The 22,571-nt window shown below is 39.6% G+C and overlaps 1 protein-coding gene across 1 annotated transcript; it reads left to right on the top strand.

Annotated features, from left to right (window-relative positions):
* The first annotated feature begins 6,002 nt into the window (after positions 1–6,002).
* Positions 6,003–21,102, top strand: LOC137286309 (glycine N-acyltransferase-like). Its single transcript, XM_067818086.1, has 5 exons — positions 6,003–6,077; positions 9,331–9,447; positions 9,829–9,943; positions 19,552–19,666; positions 20,694–21,102. The coding sequence occupies exons 1-5, from the start codon at positions 6,003–6,005 to the stop codon at positions 21,100–21,102; spliced, it is 831 nt and encodes a 276-aa protein (XP_067674187.1).
* Positions 21,103–22,571: the final 1,469 nt, after the last annotated feature.

Raw genomic sequence — 22,571 nt, 5'->3', positions numbered from 1 at the left:
TACTGGAGGAATTAAAAGAGGTTAACAGTTGCGGCTCAGTGATTGTGCAGGGTGAATTTGTTTCCCCTGCTTTAGCTCCGACATAAACAGTACACCAATCAAAGCCAAGCAGACCAATCTCATAATCACCAGTGAACATACATTTGCGATGATATGATAGATTATTTACAGGTTGCCGCCATATAGCTGGAATATTACTGAGTGCGGCGTAAAACTAAACTCACTCTCTCACTCACTCACACACTCACTCACTCACTACACCTGTACCACTTAGGTGACCGAATTTTTGGCCGATGCAATTCCTTATTCTGAAACGTCTTTGAGTGGCATTGATATGTTGGGGAGGACAAGATTGACAAACTTTATGGATATCAGCTCCTTTGTTACGATAGTGCGACGTTTCGGTTCAGATTCTTGCACTGTTGTCAACAGGAATGAAACATACAGTGGTGGCAAAGTATATATAGTGAGGCTAACAAAGACAAGATAACAAGGTAATTAACACAATCATATTCTTAAACATTTTCATCATATTGTCCAAGTCGAACTAGGATCATGCAAAGAATATTTGGCTTTTACCCCTTTACAGCCGCCAACTGCCATGTAGCTAGAATGTTTGGCTTTTATACCCCTTTACAGCCGCCAACTGCCATGTAGCTAGAATGTTTGGTTTTTATACCCCTTACAGTCACCAACTGCCATGTAGCTAGAATGTTTGGCTTTTATACCCCTTTATAGCTACCAACTGCCATGTAGCTAGAATGTTTGGCTTTTATACCCCATTACAGCCGCCAACTGTCATGTAGCTAGAATGTTGAGCTACGCGCTAAAGAATAAACAAACCAAGCAAGTGATATGTACTGAGACCTATTTTGTCCGGCATTCCTTTCACGGATACTGTATATTATGAAGGGTCCTGAACATTGATCGTTCTGACATTTAGTGAACCATATCACGTCTTTAAAACACTAATGGATGTAATATAATACAGTTTCAGTTTTACAACCATTAGGTGCAACCTTGGAAAAATGATCGACAATTACTTTACATTTTATACATTAGTGTATTTGTATAACTATGCAAATAAGAACTAATGGCACATATAGATTCTGCTAGAAATATTACAAGAACGTCTCCATGTTACACATACCTGTAGCTATAACGGTCGATAGAATTGTGATCGAAAATGGAGTGGTACCTGAAAAAGTGATGTGACACTTTTCGAACACTGGCAGTGAAACAACCTTTGGTGGCTGGTGCACATGATGTATTCTCGGAACGTACGAAGACTAGAATAGGGGAAACGGTTCCTGGAATATCTTCGTTCCTAAGCTTGTACGAGTTAAAAACTGACTTTAAGTCAGTATACCTCCACTAGATGTATCCTTCCATGCTTTCACCTTAAGTTGCTGATGCAGACTCAAGGTTGCAGGTGTATCCTTCCATCCTGTCACTTCCGGTTGTTGATGCAGACTCAAGGTTGCAGGTGTATCCTTCCACCCCGTCACTTCAGGTTGTTGATGCAGACTGTCAAAGTTGCAGGTGTATCCTTCCACCCTGTCACTTCAGGTTGTTGATGCAGACTCAAGGTTGCAGGTGTATCCTTCTATCCTGTCACTTCAGGTTGTTGATGCAGACTCAAGGTTGCAGGTGTATCCTTGCATCTCATCACTTCCGGTTGCAGATGGACCCGTGAAGGTCCCGGGGTTGAATAGGCCTTTAGCAACCCATGCTTGCCATAAAAGGTGACTATTCTTGTTGCAAGAGGCGACTAACGGGATCGGGTGGTCAGGCTCGCTGACTTGGTTGACACATGTCATCGGTTCCCAATTGCACAGATCAATGCACATGTTGTTGGTCACTGGATTGTCTGGTCCAGACTCGATTATTTACAGACTGCCGCCATATAGCTGGCATATTGCTGTGTGTGGCGTAAAACTCAACTCACTCGACAAGCAGAGTCACCTTTTATTGCAAGCATGGGTTGCTGAAGGCCTATTCTACCCCGGGACCTTCACGGGTCACCTGTATAAAGACTGTTGACTTAATAGATTTAAGAGACAAAGACGACGGTCAAAAGAGGATAACTTTATCGGCGACTTCATGTTGATAAATGGTAGGAGGGATGTTTACTGCGAGGATACCAAGAAAACTTTCAGCAACGAAAATGTGGACAAAACTCCCAGTGATAGCTAGGTGCGGTACCAATGTTACTACACCAAAATACACTTTTCACCAAACCTCCCCACCTCATATTGATAGCTTCTTTAAAGAATACATTGCGAAAATTCTCAAAATAACAGAAAAATGAGAAAAACACTTAAATCGGTTCATATTTATGTGAAGTGCACTACATTCATCATTTGTTCTGTTTTAAAAATGCTTTCGAAAGTAAGACCCATACAACGTTTATTGATCTATTCTATCCACACAGATGTTGAACTCTCACACAAAGACTGATCAATGTTTGCGTATCGTAAAGATAGATAAAACCCAAATGATAAGTTTCCCTTTTGTCTCTGTCACCACAAAAATGCTTCAAACATTATTTATGGAAACGTGCCGGCGTCAAGAGCTATCTGCATCTGCACACATTCTGCAATAGTAATTACTGTGTATTGTAGTGATGCTGAGTCTTGTGTAAACTTTATGCAAATTCCCTTTGTACACTATACGTCCAGTATGGGAAATCGTTACAGTAAAGAACAAAACCAGATGATTAACAGAACATCATATGAAGAATATCTCACACACATGAGACAAAACCTCCACTTGTCGTTGATTATTGAAGAAACGAACAATCCTTTACAAAATCTCAACAACATGTAAACAGGCTGCCAATAATGACCCTTTTATCATGAAAATGTTTTGAATTAACTGGAGTGTCAGACATAAAACTTAAAAGGATCACGTACTGTGGCTGTGTGGGGTTTCGCTGTCTTTAGCAATATCCAAGCAATATCACGGCGGGGGACACCATAAATAGACTTCACAAATTGTACCCATGTGGGGAATTGAACCCTGGACGAGCGAACGCTTAACCTCCTTGGCTACCCATCGACCCTTAGCACGTAAAGAGGCAGATACCAAAACAAATGTTAACATAAAGATTTGGATGTCAATAAAGGTATAATCATGAAAACATGAAACAAGAAGCTTACTGAATTTAGCTTACCCTGTAGATGGCCCCGGGGAATGTTCACACACCCAATAGCCGGACACAGAATAGTCTTACCAGTTTCCTATAAACAGTACAATACACGGATCAGATAAATGCTAAACAATTAGATACTTAGTATACAAACGGCGACCTCTGGATCAGCTAAACATATCCTTTTCAAAATAATGGACCATAAATGATTATTGTTACTACTCAGTATTAGAACAAAGGTAAGTTTTGACGTCCAGCATACTATTCAAGAGCGCTTGTGGCAATACAAACGAACACGCCGTTGTATAAATCGCTAAGGTGATCATGCCGTCTAAACTATGGGTCCGTGAATGTCTATTGTCTAATGTGGGCAAAGCAGTGAAGCGTGCTAATTCTTGAACAGTTGGGGATTATGGGCGACACTATCCGTAAATGTCGTTACATCTCTTTTCCATCGTCATAACATATTATTGAATTATGCCAGTTCCTCTGGAAGAGTAAAATGCCATTTATTTGTCCATGATGGATTTGAATTGTGGGTTTTTGCATGTTCAAAATCAGTTGATGATATTATGTATGTCGTAATATTGTTGTCCTGAATATATGTAATATCTGATTATTTCTTTTGTCAATTTCTTCAGTGATCAATACATGTACCACCCCCTGTAAATTGTACATGACTATTTGATACAAGTTGAAACAACAACGGAAGGACTGATCAGAGTCTGACTACCCGATCCCGTTGGTTGCCTCACGCTGTAAGCCTGGGTCACTGAAGATCAACTCAAACCCGTATCTTCACGACTCGACTTCATTGGTGGTCAAACAATTAAACGTGTTTAATTCACTACGCAAGCGTGAGTGTGGCTTTACATCTCCTTTAGGAATACCCGTGGCTATGGAAGCGTATTAGGGCCACGGTGAATATTTTTAGTCTCATTATCGCCTACGCAGGAGCTAGTAAGGAGATAGTAAGGAGATAGTAAGTCCTACGTAAGACTTCATATCTCCTACATAGGACTTATTATCGCCTACGTAGGACTTACTATCTCCTACGTAGGGCTTATTATCGCCTACGTAGTACTTTATTATCTCCTACGTAGGACTGCTGGAGGTGCTCGATATATGTTCATATACATTAATCTGAAATGGTCAACTTAGTTCCCCCAGACACGGAAACCATTTCTTTTTTTACTGTCTCAGTCACTGTTTTAGAGTTTACAGCCGTGTGTTTCATTTACGTTTAGAGTCTACAGCTAGGTATCTTATTTACCATTGGAATCTACTACCATATGTTTCATTTACTCTAAGTGTCTACTGTTTCCTTCACCATTAGACTCTTGTGTTCAACTATACCACCCATCAAAAGTTTAGGCTCAATGGAGTAAATGTAGCCTCATACTTCAGTCAACTGTTTTAAACGAGATTTTGCAAAATATTACATAATGTTGAAAGGTACTGTTTACACATGAACTGATGAATAATACAACAATTTCGTAACGTTGTCAAGATTATTGCACAAATGATTAAACTCGGTAAAATGATGAGTTATCTTCATGCAATTAATCTGCATAAGGGTTGCAGCTGTTTCCAAGTTGGTGGAGAAATTCACCTTCTTTGTAACCATGTTACAGTTTTCTATTATGCGCCGGATATTTCAGAGGTCATTGTCATAATCTGCCTGCACAGACGTGTCTATCGGTGGCATACGTACATGCTTATACTTATACAAACAACTATAATGACAACCTTTTGTCTTTTTTAATTCTGTATTGCTTTACGCCGCATTCAACACTTTTCCACCCGAGTCAAGTCAACTTGTAAACAATTCCGAACAAACCAACCGCAAACGAGCGTTATATCTGATCCAACCCAGCCTCATATGAAGACAAGCAAAACTTTCGGAGGACGTGTCATAACGAGAATTTCATATATCAGAAACCCCCTATATATTTACACCCTCCTCTGTGTGTGCGCATATGTGTGAGAGAGAGTGAGAGACAATACCCATAACTGCACACACACACACACACACACACACACACACACACACACACACACACAATAACACTGTGTAGTAACACTGCGTTAGTGTCATAAATATGCATTTCTACTATCTAACGTCCTGCATATTCCACATTTCTCAATTTGACAACCACACTTCATTATCCGAACGGTTGAAAGGATATATTAAGTACTACGTGGCAGATAGTATGTCCTACGTAGTAGATACTAAGTCCTGCGTAGGAGATAGTATGTCCTACACAGGAGATAGTGACACCAAAAACATTTTTCACCGTGGCCCTAATACGCTTCCGTACATGGCCGACAACATCACGGCGGACTTCTATGCATCGCTTGAAACATCAAATACTATGTTACGCTGAGGAAATGCTGTCGTGAGTCCATTGTATATTTTGTGTTTATTTGTTGTTTCTGCTAGCATTTTATATCAGTCTTGCTATACATGCAACGGATAATGTGCCACTGTCATGTGTACTTGTTCCGCTGCCTTTTTAATGTGGACGATTGTTCTCAATCGAAATTAGTTTGCTGTGTTCTGTTACAGGTCAGCGCTTGCAGATTCACGGTTACCCCAGCAACCACTGCCAATTGGCATAACATTCAGGTTATAAGTGAGGTTTAAGCGTGAATACGAAAACACTAAAGGACAGATCAGGGGGAAGTGCGAAAATCTGTAATTAATTGTATATCAATACACAAACAAAGGCGTTCAAGTTTACGTTGCAATCATCTAATGGCATATCATTATGAATGTACGGATGAATATGTATGACTACAATAAAATGCTGAACAATGCATCTGAACATCTCAGTTAAACCTACACGCAATGGCGATCATCCTGAGAACCCAGCAGCTTCCTCGGTTATTAGCAACTCTACAAAACATCCCGAAGACAAATCATGTGAGTAAAACGTGTGTAAAAGTATCTGTTCTATGTGCAGTTTACTAAGTTGAATTATCCTTCAAGTGCAAAATGTACGGCCTCAGCTGGAACTCACATACCACACACCTGTCATCAAGCGTGGATCGCCACAGCACGAAGGGTTATCATCGGTATCAGATCTTCTGTAACCAATGATAACTCATTCTGCATGTCCACAGAATAAAACATACTACACGTGGCACTGAGGGTTGCGTTATCTATCACCGACCTCAGCTGGAACTCACATGTCACACACCTGTCATCAAGCGTGGATCGCTACTGCACGAAGGGTTATCATCGGTATCAGATCATCTGTAACGAATGATAACTCATTCTGCATGTCCACAGAATAAAACATACTACACGTGGCACTGAGGGTTGCGTTATCTATCACCGATATCCCTTGATGTATGGCCATTATGTTTCTGATGATTTTCAAGACTAGGTATACCTTTGCACTTTTTATATTTATGACGGGAGTCAAAAGTCAAAAGCTCTCTCCTAGATACATCTGTCATCCTGTCAAGCGTGGATCGACACAGCAACAACAGACGATCTGATACCAATGATAACGCATTCTGCATGTCCACAGAATGGGTGATGCTACACATAGCACTAAATGTTTCGTAATCCATCACTGTTCTCAACACCACAAAGGCTTGTGATGCTAAAAATTGCAATCAAGGTATATACCGTCACTGACGGGGTCTTAGTACTACATAAAGGTATACAGTGACAGTATATACATGTACCTTGATGGTCAGTTTTAGTGTTACAAGACCCTGTGCACGGATGACAATCTGAATGGACTAAAGGCTTCACACATTGTACCCATGGGGAATCGAACACTTGCCTTGGCGTGACAAGCGGACGCTGTATCCATTACGCTATCCCACTGCCCCGTATGAAAGAGATTATATAAATGCACGATGTGACCCTAAAAAACTCGTTTATCTACAGACTGAAATATTGCTTACCGGACGCCCGTAAAGTCACGACAATGTTTAGAAAATGTCATACAAATGATTATAGAGTTATGCAATGTACGGAACGAAATGTATATAAACATGCTGCAGAAAATACAGCATTGGAAACATATAGAGGTCCTCGAACAACGTCAGAATATATTTCAAAACAACAATGGTTTTCATGTGTTAAAAGAGTCTTTTCAGTTGAGTGGTGATCCCCATGTAAACTTTGATACTAATGATAATATGTCCGCTGCACCCTATGATGATGTTGATGAATTATTAACGAAACCAGCTATAAGTGAAAGTGACCAATGAAGCGACTGACCACTTGAAATTAAAAGGCACAGACCTTGATATATCTGGTGACATGTGGTTGGCCTGATTTTATGCCATTCCTCGGTCATATTTTGGACAACGGTATGTTTCAAAATCTCTGGGCCTCTTGTGTTGAATACTCCGCAAAAAATGGAATATTACTTTAGACAAATATGCACGATACACCACGTGAATGCAAGGCTACTTTTCAAAAGGACTCTGCACCTACACACCATACCTTTACCTCACATAGCAACTGTACATTAAAAAAGCATTCCACTCTGTTGGTCGCTATCAGTTGTGGCAACGTATCACAAGGGCCTGGACCATGGAAGGCTATGGACACAAATGGACTTTTCAAAGAAAGTCTATCAATGTTATAAATTCCTGCGCATATCTTGGTTTGGAATTTTCTCACACAATTAACTTCAAGACATCCCCAGTATAAGAACTTTGATTCAAGTATGCGTTCCTTGTTCCTTGTTCCCCTGACGTCTTTTTCAAGCTTTTCAATTATAAAATTAATACAAGCAACGTTATTTTATGGTTCACAAATCCGGAGATTTAACAAAAATATAATATATTATGAATGTTCAAATAAAATAACGTAGGGTTGAGCCCTCTACGACGATTCTTGTGGTTAATGGTGAATGTGGTAGATAGCTACCCTAATAAACCTTCATGGCAGCCATATATTCTGGTTAAATATATAAGATAAGCATGAACAACATCTACCGACAATAACCTGCAACATCTTCTTGCACACAGACAGTGTGGACAAGATACCCTTCATTTCGAAACCTTTCATTTGCATAAATTTGCATATTTTCGTAAATGTGTGGCATTTTTTATTGTGCCCGAAAGCTGGTAATGTGAGTATATTTTAAAAAGAATTACAGGAACGCTCGATAAATATATTCTTTTTAAAACTGGCTTTCAAATGTTATATAAAAGAGGCTGGGCGATATGAGGAAAAGAGAATGGAAAATGAAGGGACTTGTATGTCAGTATGTAAAAGAGGTGTATGCAAAGACATCTTTCTCTTTACATGTTCTTCATAACCTGGGAATAAGCATTCGATAATATCGCCGGCCCGGCGGCTCAGTTCTGGTTGTTATTGAATCGGGTCAGTAAAGAATCTTGGGGTTTTTCATCTGGAATTTTACCGATAATTCATTAACGTTCAGGAATCATCCATGATCCATCATGTTACGATAACTAACAGTTTCACTTCCGGGTATTTCAGCCCTTTGCTCAGATGTATGTCAACACCAGTCTTTAACAAAATTTGGCCTGCAGATTTTATTCAGGACCTGTAGGTTTTAAAGCCGACAGGCGGAAGCATGCCTGATGGCCAACTGGCAAATTAAAATGATGCAAACACTGTTGGGAATTCTGCAGATACCACAAAAGTATTTGGATAAACCACCAGGGATTACTTTTTCTTCTTTTATGACCCCTGAAAAAGATACCGATATTTTACACCATATTTAAAGCATGTAGTAATCTTCAGAAATAACATACTGACAAATATTGTATGTCCAAACTGATGTAATGCGTACGTAACATCATTCTGAGTATGTCAGATGGCTAAAGTACAATACACATCTTCAACACTTGAAGCAACAATTATAAAGAAAATTATATGTGAGAAAACTGGTTTTCCTCCTTAATGTTAATTCTCCTTTGAGAAAACGATGTAATAATAACACTGTTGCATAACCGATTAAAAATACGACTGTTTTTGCAGAGATTAAACATTTCGTTGAAACGAAACCAGCAGAAATGTATGTGTTATATCGTTAGTGTGAATTTTCATGCATTAAAGTCATAATGTCATCAACCCCGCCTCTCGCCATACATCTACCTTTAACATGGATGCACTTTATCTTAATAAAGTAACACTTATGCTTATTCTTTTCTTTACTTGTCCCCCTGTACAACAGATTCAGGGTGAAATAATTTCAAAACTGCGATCAGTGATAACTGACTATGACTTCATTGTGGACCGCTGGCCAGACTACAGTGCACTCGTTGTTCGTGTCAATCCTGAAACAGCCAAGGTAAACCAATGCTACTTGTCTCTTTCTTGTAAGAAATATATTCAGTATTCAAAAATGTATACTTAGATAAGAAGTAGACAATTTAAATAAAACGAACACAGACGAGACCAAATATATTCCAAATTACACACTAAAGTACACTTTGAGCATGAATCACATCGAAGCAACACAAAGAAAATGAAGACATTGCTGTTTTCAAGATATGAATGATAACGCGGCGTTCTTTCATTCTCTAATTGCCTCTGAGAAAAACTCTTAGTGAATTGTCTTTATCCGATGTGTCACCTCGGAATCAGTAGATGTTCATCAGATATATGATGCAATGTCACTATAAGATGTCGCTCTAACAGTACTTTTAAAAAAAACACCTGCTGATTTCAGTTCAGAAAACATCTGGATATGGTCAGCAGTGTTTATGCCAAAGACTCTGATGCTCTGGAGAGTCTGCTTCAAATGCCGCGTGTGATAGACTGGGCATCAAGAATTGGATTGTCAGGTGAGACTGATGCTAACAATATTCTTGTTGTAACCTGTAAGCAAAGATGTGGAAGAAAAGCTGAGAATAACATCGTGGCTAATCCTCTACACACACATGAGAATTAATCAAGCACCATCCACCTTTTTATGATAATAATACACACCAAATTCCGTGTATTAGAATTGTAACTGCAACATGGTTTAATCTCTTTAAAGCAAAACATTATAATCATCAGATCAAAACTGACATAATGTGGCCTTATTAAAATATCGGACGAGTGGCAAAGGGTGGTTATGAAGATTCTCATTAGTATACTTGGGTCGGATTGACTTTTTCGAACAAAATTTAAAATACTAGCCTTAGATGCAGATGGTCCTCACTTAACGTTCATGTGTACATAGTGTATTCTCGTGGACTGCGAAAATGGAACATGCTGAGTGTTGAAAAGGATAAGATCTATAAGTGGACATTGATCTTGAGTGTTGAACACTACCCACCCACCACAGGTGTTCTAGTTAACAGGAACAGATGCGTTTCTTCACATGGCTATATTTAACTTCACACTTCAAGACTTCACGTGTTATAAGAGAATACGAACAACAACAACAACAACAAAAAGAAAGCACATTTTGATAGGGGTAAGGGCATTCTAAAGGACACCTACCTGGAGGGCGAGGGGGGATGGAAATCATTTGTTGCAAAAAGTACAGTGGAATTATTGAACAAATTAGCCCTCACTCGCTTAACTCACTCGCGAAAGGAGCGTCTCCAAAATTATGTTTTATCTTGTATCGTACCTTTGTATATTTTTTTTCAGAAATAATGGGTTGAAACAATTTGTCTGAACGCAACCAACACACACTATGCATGGGATGGCACGAGGTTGATGTAATTGGTATAAAAATGTTAAATTTGATTTGAATTCAGGTATAACATGTGTAGAAAAATGGTGTATTCGATTATCACATCGTATGGTAGAAAGGATCTATGTCAAGGATAACATCACAGCAGAGTGAACCAGCTAATGGTATGCTGGATTTTGGAGCGACGCAGTTCCATGTTGCAAGATCGACAGGCCTAGAAGTGGACACCCGAGGGTCACGACCCCTCAGGAAGACCGTTATTTACTACTGCTTCACGCGAGGAACCGCTTCTTAACTGTGACGTCATCGGCCCGAACGGCTCTTGGCCGTCAAGTCAACAGAAGGATTGCTGCCAGACGTTTTCTCCACAATGGAAATCAGAGACTATCGACCGCTGAAGGCTATGCCGTTAACGCACATCGTCGTCAAAGACTGAGGTGGTGGAGAACTGTTGAACGATGGGTATACCTAAGATAGAGAGAACGTACATGGCGTTGCTGCGAAAAAGACACCAACCACTATGGTGGTGGAATGGAGAGGGGTGTGTGGCGAAATGAAAATTGTCTTACTGTGATTCATGGTAATCTAGGAACTATCAATGAAGTTTTAAGACCAGTCGTCGTGCCACACCTCATAAGGCACATATCAGTATGGACTTCCTTCATGCCCAGAATGTGCCATTGTTTCCTTGCCCAGTTCGATCTCCCAACTTGTCACCTATTGAACGCCTATGGGACCACCTTGGACGACAAACCAACAAGCGTCAGCCATCCACAGACACAGGCCCAACAGGAAGAATGGGAGAATCCCGAGACATGTGTTCAGAAGACTGACATTATCCGCTAGACGTTGTGTTCATGCGTGCATACAGGACAATGCATGGTTCCCTAGTTTGGGGTCACGGAAAGAGTCGTAGAAATTCATCCCTACATCTCGCGGCAGACGTTACTTGGTTGTTGGTGGGAAAATGTACAGAGAAAACGAGACAGGATATCTTGAATATGCAATGTAAACGACTGCAAATCCACTGCATCAACAACATCGTCCCCATGGTGAAAGATGAACACAATCATTACACTGTCACAAATCGTATTTATGTAGACATATTATTCAGTTTTGCCGAATTTTATAACAATGTTTCGTTGATTTCAATTATTCTTTTCTTGTTTGTTGGAACCAATAGTCAATGGTCGTTTGCTCTTTGTATGCAAGACAAATGCTAGAAAGGTGGAGGTAAACTTAGCCCATGCAGTGCCTGCATGATGCAAACACTGTTGGGAATTCTGCAGATACCACAAAAGTACTTGGATAAACCACCAGGGATTACTTTTTCTTCTTTTATGACCCCTGAAAAAGATACCGATATTTTACACCATATTTAAAGCATGTAGTAATCTTCAGAAATAACATACTGACAAATATTGTATGTCCAAACTGATGTAATGCGTACGTAACATCATTCTGAGTATGTCAGATGGCTAAAGTACAATACACATCTTCAACACTTGAAGCAACAATTATAAAGAAAATTATATGTGAGAAAACTGGTTTTCCTCCTTAATGTTAATTCTCCTTTGAGAAAACGATGTAATAATAATACTGTTGCATAACCGATTAAAAATACGACTGTTTTTGCAGAGATTAAACATTTCGTTGAAACGAAACCAGCAGAAATGTATGTGTTATATCGTTAGTGTGAATTTTCATGCATTAAAGTCATAATGTCATCAACCCCGCCTCTCGCCATACATCTACCTTTAACATGGATGCACTTTATCTTAATAAAGTAACACTTATGCTTATTCTTTTCTTTACTTGTCCCCCTGTACAACAGATTCAGGGTGAAATAATTTCAAAACTGCGATCAGTGATAACTGACTATGACTTCATTGTGGACCGCTGGCCAGACTACAGTGCACTCGTTGTTCGTGTCAATCCTGAAACAGCCAAGGTAAACCAATGCTACTTGTCTCTTTCTTGTAAGAAATATATTCAGTATTCAAAAATGTATACTTAGATAAGAAGTAGACAATTTAAATAAAACGAACACAGACGAGACCAAATATATTCCAAATTACACACTAAAGTACACTTTGAGCATGAATCACATCGAAGCAACACAAAGAAAATGAAGACATTGCTGTTTTCAAGATATGAATGATAACGCGGCGTTCTTTCATTCTCTAATTGCCTCTGAGAAAAACTCTTAGTGAATTGTCTTTATCCGATGTGTCACCTCGGAATCAGAAGATGTTCATCAGATATATGATGCAATGTCACTATAAGATGTCGCTCTAACAGTACTTTTAAAAAAAACACCTGCTGATTTCAGTTCAGAAAACATCTGGATATGGTCAGCAGTGTTTATGCCAAAGACTCTGATGCTCTGGAGAGTCTGCTTCAAATGCCGCGTGTGATAGACTGGGCATCAAGAATTGGATTGTCAGGTGAGACTGATGCTAACAATATTCTTGTTGTAACCTGTAAGCAAAGATGTGGAAGAAAAGCTGAGAATAACATCGTGGCTAATCCTCTACACACACATGAGAATTAATCAAGCACCATCCACCTTTTTATGATAATAATACACACCAAATTCCGTGTATTAGAATTGTAACTGCAACATGGTTTAATCTCTTTAAAGCAAAACATTATAATCATCAGATCAAAACTGACATAATGTGGCCTTATTAAAATATCGGACGAGTGGCAAAGGGTGGTTATGAAGATTCTCATTAGTATACTTGGGTCGGATTGACTTTTTCGAACAAAATTTAAAATACTAGCCTTAGATGCAGATGGTCCTCACTTAACGTTCATGTGTACATAGTGTATTCTCGTGGACTGCGAAAATGGAACATGCTGAGTGTTGAAAAGGATAAGATCTATAAGTGGACATTGATCTTGAGTGTTGAACACTACCCACCCACCACAGGTGTTCTAGTTAACAGGAACAGATGCGTTTCTTCACATGGCTATATTTAACTTCACACTTCAAGACTTCACGTGTTATAAGAGAATACGAACAGCAACAACAACAACAAAAAGAAAGCACATTTTGATAGGGGTAAGGGCATTCTAAAGGACACCTACCTGGAGGGCGAGGGGGGATGGAAATCATTTGTTGCAAAAAGTACAGTGGAATTATTGAACAAATTAGCCCTCACTCGCTTAACTCACTCGCGAAAGGAGCGTCACCAAAATTATGTTTTATCTTGTATCGTACCTTTGTATATTTTTTTTCAGAAATAATGGGTTGAAACAATTTGTCTGAACGCAACCAACACACACTATGCATGGGATGGCACGAGGTTGATGTAATTGGTATAAAAATGTTAAATTTGATTTGAATTCAGGTATAACATGTGTAGAAAAATGGTGTATTCGATTATCACATCGTATGGTAGAAAGGATCTATGTCAAGGATAACATCACAGCAGAGTGAACCAGCTAATGGTATGCTGGATTTTGGAGCGACGCAGTTCCATGTTGCAAGATCGACAGGCCTAGAAGTGGACACCCGAGGGTCACGACCCCTCAGGAAGACCGTTATTTACTACTGCTTCACGCGAGGAACCGCTTCTTAACTGTGACGTCATCGGCCCGAACGGCTCTTGGCCGTCAAGTCAACAGAAGGATTGCTGCCAGACGTTTTCTCCACAATGGAAATCAGAGACTATCGACCGCTGAAGGCTATGCCGTTAACGCACATCGTCGTCAAAGACTGAGGTGGTGGAGAACTGTTGAACGATGGGTATACCTAAGATAGAGAGAACGTACATGGCGTTGCTGCGAAAAAGACACCAACCACTATGGTGGTGGAATGGAGAAGGGTGTGTGGCGAAATGAAAATTGTCTTACTGTGATTCATGGTAATCTAGGAACTATCAATGAAGTTTTAAGACCAGTCGTCGTGCCACACCTCATAAGGCACATATCAGTATGGACTTCCTTCATGCCCAGAATGTGCCATTGTTTCCTTGCCCAGTTCGATCTCCCAACTTGTCACCTATTGAACGCCTATGGGACCACCTTGGACGACAAACCAACAAGCGTCAGCCATCCACAGACACAGGCCCAACAGGAAGAATGGGAGAATCCCGAGACATGTGTTCAGAAGACTGACATTATCCGCTAGACGTTGTGTTCATGCGTGCATACAGGACAATGCATGGTTCCCTAGTTTGGGGTCACGGAAAGAGTCGTAGAAATTCATCCCTACATCTCGCGGCAGACGTTACTTGGTTGTTGGTGGGAAAATGTACAGAGAAAACGAGACAGGATATCTTGAATATGCAATGTAAACGACTGCAAATCCACTGCATCAACAACATCGTCCCCATGGTGAAAGATGAACACAATCATTACACTGTCACAAATCGTATTTATGTAGACATATTATTCAGTTTTGCCGAATTTTATAACAATGTTTCGTTGATTTCAATTATTCTTTTCTTGTTTGTTGGAACCAATAGTCAATGGTCGTTTGCTCTTTGTATGCAAGACAAATGCTAGAAAGGTGGAGGTAAACTTAGCCCATGCAGTGCCTGCATGATGCAAACACTGTTGGGAATTCTGCAGATACCACAAAAGTACTTGGATAAACCACCAGGGATTACTTTTTCTTCTTTTATGACCCCTGAAAAAGATACCGATATTTTACACCATATTTAAAGCATGTAGTAATCTTCAGAAATAACATACTGACAAATATTGTATGTCCAAACTGATGTAATGCGTACGTAACATCATTCTGAGTATGTCAGATGGCTAAAGTACAATACACATCTTCAACACTTGAAGCAACAATTATAAAGAAAATTATATGTGAGAAAACTGGTTTTCCTCCTTAATGTTAATTCTCCTTTGAGAAAACGATGTAATAATAATACTGTTGCATAACCGATTAAAAATACGACTGTTTTTGCAGAGATTAAACATTTCGTTGAAACGAAACCAGCAGAAATGTATGTGTTATATCGTTAGTGTGAATTTTCATGCATTAAAGTCATAATGTCATCAACCCCGCCTCTCGCCATACATCTACCTTTAACATGGATGCACTTTATCTTAATAAAGTAACACTTATGCTTATTCTTTTCTTTACTTGTCCCCCTGTACAACAGATTCAGGGTGAAATAATTTCAAAACTGCGATCAGTGATAACTGACTATGACTTCATTGTGGACCGCTGGCCAGACTACAGTGCACTCGTTGTTCGTGTCAATCCTGAAACAGCCAAGGTAAACCAATGCTACTTGTCTCTTTCTTGTAAGAAATATATTCAGTATTCAAAAATGTATACTTAGATAAGAAGTAGACAATTTAAATAAAACGAACACAGACGAGACCAAATATATTCCAAATTACACACTAAAGTACACTTTGAGCATGAATCACATCGAAGCAATACAAAGAAAATGAAGACATTGCTGTTTTCAAGATATGAATGATAACGCGGCGTTCTTTCATTCTCTAATTGCCTCTGAGAAAAACTCTTAGTGAATTGTCTTTATCCGATGTGTCACCTCGGAATCAGTAGATGTTCATCAGATATATGATGCAATGTCACTATAAGATGTCGCTCTAACAGTACTTTTAAAAAAAAACACCTGCTGATTTCAGTTCAGAAAACATCTGGATATGGTCAGCAGTGTTTATGCCAAAGACTCTGATGCTCTGGAGAGTCTGCTTCAAATGCCGCGTGTGATAGACTGGGCATCAAGAATTGGATTGTCAGGTGAGACTGATGCTAACAATATTCTTGTTGTAACCTGTAAGCAAAGATGTGGAAGAAAAGCTGAGAATAACATCGTGGCTAATCCTCTACACACACATGAGAATTAATCAAGCACCATCCACCTTTTTATGATAATAATACACACCAAATTCCGTGTATTAGAATTGTAACTGCAACATGGTTTAATCTCTTTAAAGCAAAACATTATAATCATCAGATCAAAACTGACATAATGTGGCCTTATTAAAATATCGGACGAGTGGCAAAGGGTGGTTATGAAGATTCTCATTAGTATACTTGGGTCGGATTGACTTTTTCGAACAAAATTTAAAATACTAGCCTTAGATGCAGATGGTCCTCACTTAACGTTCATGTGTACATAGTGTATTCTCGTGGACTGCGAAAATGGAACATGCTGAGTGTTGAAAAGGATAAGATCTATAAGTGGACATTGATCTTGAGTGTTGAACACTACCCACCCACCACAGGTGTTCTAGTTAACAGGAACAGATGCGTTTCTTCACATGGCTATATTTAACTTCACACTTCAAGACTTCACGTGTTATAAGAGAATACGAACAGCAACAACAACAACAAAAAGAAAGCACATTTTGATAGGGGTAAGGGCATTCTAAAGGACACCTACCTGGAGGGCGAGGGGGGATGGAAATCATTTGTTGCAAAAAGTACAGTGGAATTATTGAACAAATTAGCCCTCACTCGCTTAACTCACTCGCGAAAGGAGCGTCTCCAAAATTATGTTTTATCTTGTATCGTACCTTTGTATATTTTTTTTCAGAAATAATGGGTTGAAACAATTTGTCTGAACGCAACCAACACACACTATGCATGGGATGGCACGAGGTTGATGTAATTGGTATAAAAATGTTAAATTTGATTTGAATTCAGGTATAACATGTGTAGAAAAATGGTGTATTCGATTATCACATCGTATGGTAGAAAGGATCTATGTCAAGGATAACATCACAGCAGAGTGAACCAGCTAATGGTATGCTGGATTTTGGAGCGACGCAGTTCCATGTTGCAAGATCGACAGGCCTAGAAGTGGACACCCGAGGGTCACGACCCCTCAGGAAGACCGTTATTTACTACTGCTTCACGCGAGGAACCGCTTCTTAACTGTGACGTCATCGGCCCGAACGGCTCTTGGCCGTCAAGTCAACAGAAGGATTGCTGCCAGACGTTTTCTCCACAATGGAAATCAGAGACTATCGACCGCTGAAGGCTATGCCGTTAACGCACATCGTCGTCAAAGACTGAGGTGGTGGAGAACTGTTGAACGATGGGTATACCTAAGATAGAGAGAACGTACATGGCGTTGCTGCGAAAAAGACACCAACCACTATGGTGGTGGAATGGAGAGGGGTGTGTGGCGAAATGAAAATTGTCTTACTGTGATTCATGGTAATCTAGGAACTATCAATGAAGTTTTAAGACCAGTCGTCGTGCCACACCTCATAAGGCACATATCAGTATGGACTTCCTTCATGCCCAGAATGTGCCATTGTTTCCTTGCCCAGTTCGATCTCCCAACTTGTCACCTATTGAACGCCTATGGGACCACCTTGGACGACAAACCAACAAGCGTCAGCCATCCACAGACACAGGCCCAACAGGAAGAATGGGAGAATCCCGAGACATGTGTTCAGAAGACTGACATTATCCGCTAGACGTTGTGTTCATGCGTGCATACAGGACAATGCATGGTTCCCTAGTTTGGGGTCACGGAAAGAGTCGTAGAAATTCATCCCTACATCTCGCGGCAGACGTTACTTGGTTGTTGGTGGGAAAATGTACAGAGAAAACGAGACAGGATATCTTGAATATGCAATGTAAACGACTGCAAATCCACTGCATCAACAACATCGTCCCCATGGTGAAAGATGAACACAATCATTACACTGTCACAAATCGTATTTATGTAGACATATTATTCAGTTTTGCCGAATTTTATAACAATGTTTCGTTGATTTCAATTATTCTTTTCTTGTTTGTTGGAACCAATAGTCAATGGTCGTTTGCTCTTTGTATGCAAGACAAATGCTAGAAAGGTGGAGGTAAACTTAGCCCATGCAGTGCCTCTACAAAGCATGCCTCATCGACATACGAGTTGGACGTTATAATGATGAGACTAAAGCCGTGGTTGCATGGTGCCCGGAGCTCCCTCTACAGAGTCAGCAGAGCGGTGATGTCGTCACTTCCTGTCAGACGAAAACCCCAGGTCTTCTCGGATGAATACAAAACAAAGATTTCTGACGACCACTTCCTATTCATCCACGACCGCCGTGATAGAAGAATCTCAGTTTTTCCACCGCCGATAACTTGCGTTAATTGTGTGCTACATGTGTCATAACTACATGGATATACGGTGTATTTAGAAAAAAATGTATTGTATTTACTTATGTGAATCATTGTAAAAAACGTTACATTCTGTCAGTTGAGTTTGTTGATAAGTGATTCAAATATGAAAATAAAACGATAAGGAGATATACAGTCGTCTTCTCATTATTCGCGTGACCATCCGCATAATACGGATTATCCTCTTCTAACAACTCGTTGATTCTTCATTGTCTTTATAATCATTTATTAATTGGCAAAATGAAAGTGGTGACAGGACGCCATACTTTCTTTTCTCGCAATCGTGACGTTTGGTCGAAAGGTCGGCGTTATGTGCCTGCAGCTGAATACATGGAATACCCCATCGTGCCATTTACAAAAACGACAGAAACAACACTATTTGTATTACTTGTATATTTGTATGTTCTTTGGCAATATGGCGGACCCTTTTGGCGTCACGAGAGGAAAGGTCACGTCATGTGGCCGAAACTCTGGTAACAGAAACTGTTTTTCGCGATTAAAACATAAATAAACATATTTGAATAAAGATTGGTGTAGATGTTTCTGATGACTTTATCCTTCACCCAGCGAATTGCAGTCTCGTATTCTCCTTAATTCTCATGTAGTGTTACATGAATCGTTACATAAATATGACTATTCCTCAGGTGTGTATCCTTACGAAATTTCGGCCGCTGTTAATTGCTTGGAGAAATACAACAGGCACTACCAAGCGGAATTGCACTTGGACATGATACTCACAGAAAAGACACTCAAGCGCAGGTGAGATGTGAGATGTATGACATACGTTGATGATACACACCATTACACATGAGATCTCGGTTCACTGTGTAAACACCATGTGGCCATATGTTTAGCAGCAAACACGATTTTGACTTTTCAGGGTTTAGAACGATAGCTCGAATTCACCAGTAAGTTGGCGTTTCTCCAGAGTGAGTGAGTGAGTGAGTGAGTTTGGCTTTATGCCGCTTTTAGCAATATTCCAGCGATATCACGGCGGGGGACACCAGAAAATGGGCCTCACACATTGTACCCATGTTGGGAGTGGAACCCGTGTCTTCGGCTAGACGAGCGAACGCTTTAACCACTAGGCTACCCCACCACCCGTTTCTCTAGAGCCTTTGGTATGAAGACTGAGTATGGTATTACGTCGCCTTTAACAGTTTTCCAGCAACATCACGACGGTGGACACAAGAAATGGCTTCACATTTACCCGTATAAGGAATCGAACCCGGTCTTCGGCGTGGCGAGGGAACACTTTGAACACTAGGATACCCTATCGGCCCCTTTCGCATGATGAGTTGGTTTTACAAATGTGTAGGATTGAATTTCTAAGACAATCTCTTTGAGGATATCAATGTAATTATTTCAGATCAATTGTTGGTTGTATGTTGGATGTATATGCGATACGTGTCTATCCGCCACAAACTAGAAGAATATCGACGTGATAAGTGTACAAGAATTATATCTATGTGTAAAGAGTTTACCCGCCACATACAAGGGTATCTATGAAAGTATTTACCTACCACATTCAAAGATACCTATGGAGGTGTTCACACGTCCCATACAAGGGTATCTCTATGGAAGCGTTTACCCGCCACGTACAAGGATATGTGATGGATGTCTATTTGACAGATGTCATGAAGACTTGCATACAAGAAGTCAGTGTGATGTATGAGATATTTAGTAATCTGCCGTGTCATTTACGTTGAACGTGACAATGAGTATTCGTTGCAAATTCCAGTGGATAATCTGTTAACTATACTTCGTCCTTTGTTTCAATTTGCAGGTCTGTTCCATACGGATTCAAGATGAGGAGTCTTACTCCTGAACAGGCTTATCTAGTCAATTCAATATGGCCTTACAATGGCGGTATACACTCTGAGTCATACGTAAAAGAACTCATCATGAAACAACCGTCGTGTTGCCTGTACAACACGGAAGGTTCCCTGGTAGGATACGCCCTGGCTTACCATTATGGGTATATTGGTTTCCTCCATGTAATAAAAGAACATAGACGTAAGGGATATGCACTGGTGATCATTTCCTACCTTGCTGCTTTGTGTCTTCAGCAAATGGAAGAGGTTCATGCTCATATTATGAAAGGAAATATCGCATCAATCGCTTCATTTAAAAGCATTGGATTTGTCCAAGATCAGGATTCTTGTTGGCTGGTACGAACAAAAGGGTCTGAGTAGAAGACAGACTGAGTGAGGGTGGAAGCTAAGATTTATAGTCATATGAGAAATATTTCGCGCATGTTTAACTATAAAAGGTATACGATTCATTGTATAATTATCAGTGCAATATCTAGATTACCACAGAGAGAGGATTAAAACTATCATAATTATAACTGTAACATAAAAAATAAATTATGAACAATACAATATATAGAGATATATACAACACCTATACAAGATCATGGTACTAGGACCCATGGGGGCTTACAGAACATTTGCTACCTGCATGGACTCGAGCTGGATTTATACCATTCCGTCAGCCACAGGAGAATGTAGACAATATAGCTGCAAATTAAAATCAGAATATTCTACGAATAAATATGCGGTAAAAGGAAATGTACTTTGAATGTTTCGGGACTTTGGAGCAGGTGTACAATAATTTTACAATACTTTACTCTACTTTATGATGACATACATCTATCTAATAATTATGTCAGAATTTTTCAATCAGCTCTTTTTCTTTCTTTTGCTTCCATTTTCACTTGAGAGAATATTTTTCAGATTTATCTGGGAAAATTAAGTTGAAAAAAATAGAACGGATCATTTGCAAATGATATTAAAAATTGGGGTTTACGCATAATTGATATCAAAACGTTTGTTAATGCCATAAAACTATCCATACTCAGACTATTTCTATAATATTGTTGAAATCGAAAATCCTCTTTGGAGGGATGCATTGAAGGCATGGAAAGCTTATTGAACTAAAACACTACTGAAAATGACAACATGAATGAAATCTTTTTCCAAACCATAGGGCTCAAGGATTACCTTAAAACACACTTTACCAGACACTGGGCCAACAAGTTCTGGTCTCTTATGAAGGTTTGCGAAATACATATGGGACAAGGGGTGCATATTTAGATCTTGAACATATTCTATATATATTACCAGTGTCGTTAAAATGCTACACATATATGTGTACAAATGACCTCAAAATAAACTTTTACAAAATGAGTTTCCCCACTTCAGCTAAAGGTTCAAGAACAGTTTATGATATATTGCCTTAGCGGCAAGATCAGCCATTGTCTTACCCGAAATACTAACATGGCTGGGTAACCAACAGAGGGCGATGTCGCATTGGCCAGTAGCAAGATGATTATATAATTCAATAATTTCCTTTAAGAGTGGGTTTATAAAAGAGAGATTTTAACAGCCTGGGGGCAGGAAAGAGAGCCCGAAATGACTATGGCACCTTCCTCGGACCCATCTGTAAATAAAGCTTTGAATGTACAATAATTAATTCTCAATTGATTTAATTTCTGTCTAAATTGCAAGTTCGTTTGTTTCTGACTTCTTTAATGTGATCAAAGTAAGGTCGATTTGGTCCTTACTAATTGCCATGGAGGAGAAGAAAGAAGAAGGAATGGAGATAACTTTTCTTGCTCAATGTCAGCAGTAGAAATGAATGGGTTAATTCTTATCGATAT

Source organism: Haliotis asinina, chromosome 6 (assembly GCF_037392515.1).
Source record: "Haliotis asinina isolate JCU_RB_2024 chromosome 6, JCU_Hal_asi_v2, whole genome shotgun sequence".
In the NCBI taxonomy this organism is placed as follows: domain Eukaryota; kingdom Metazoa; phylum Mollusca; class Gastropoda; order Lepetellida; family Haliotidae; genus Haliotis; species Haliotis asinina.
This window is presented reverse-complemented; position numbering and strand designations above follow the sequence as displayed.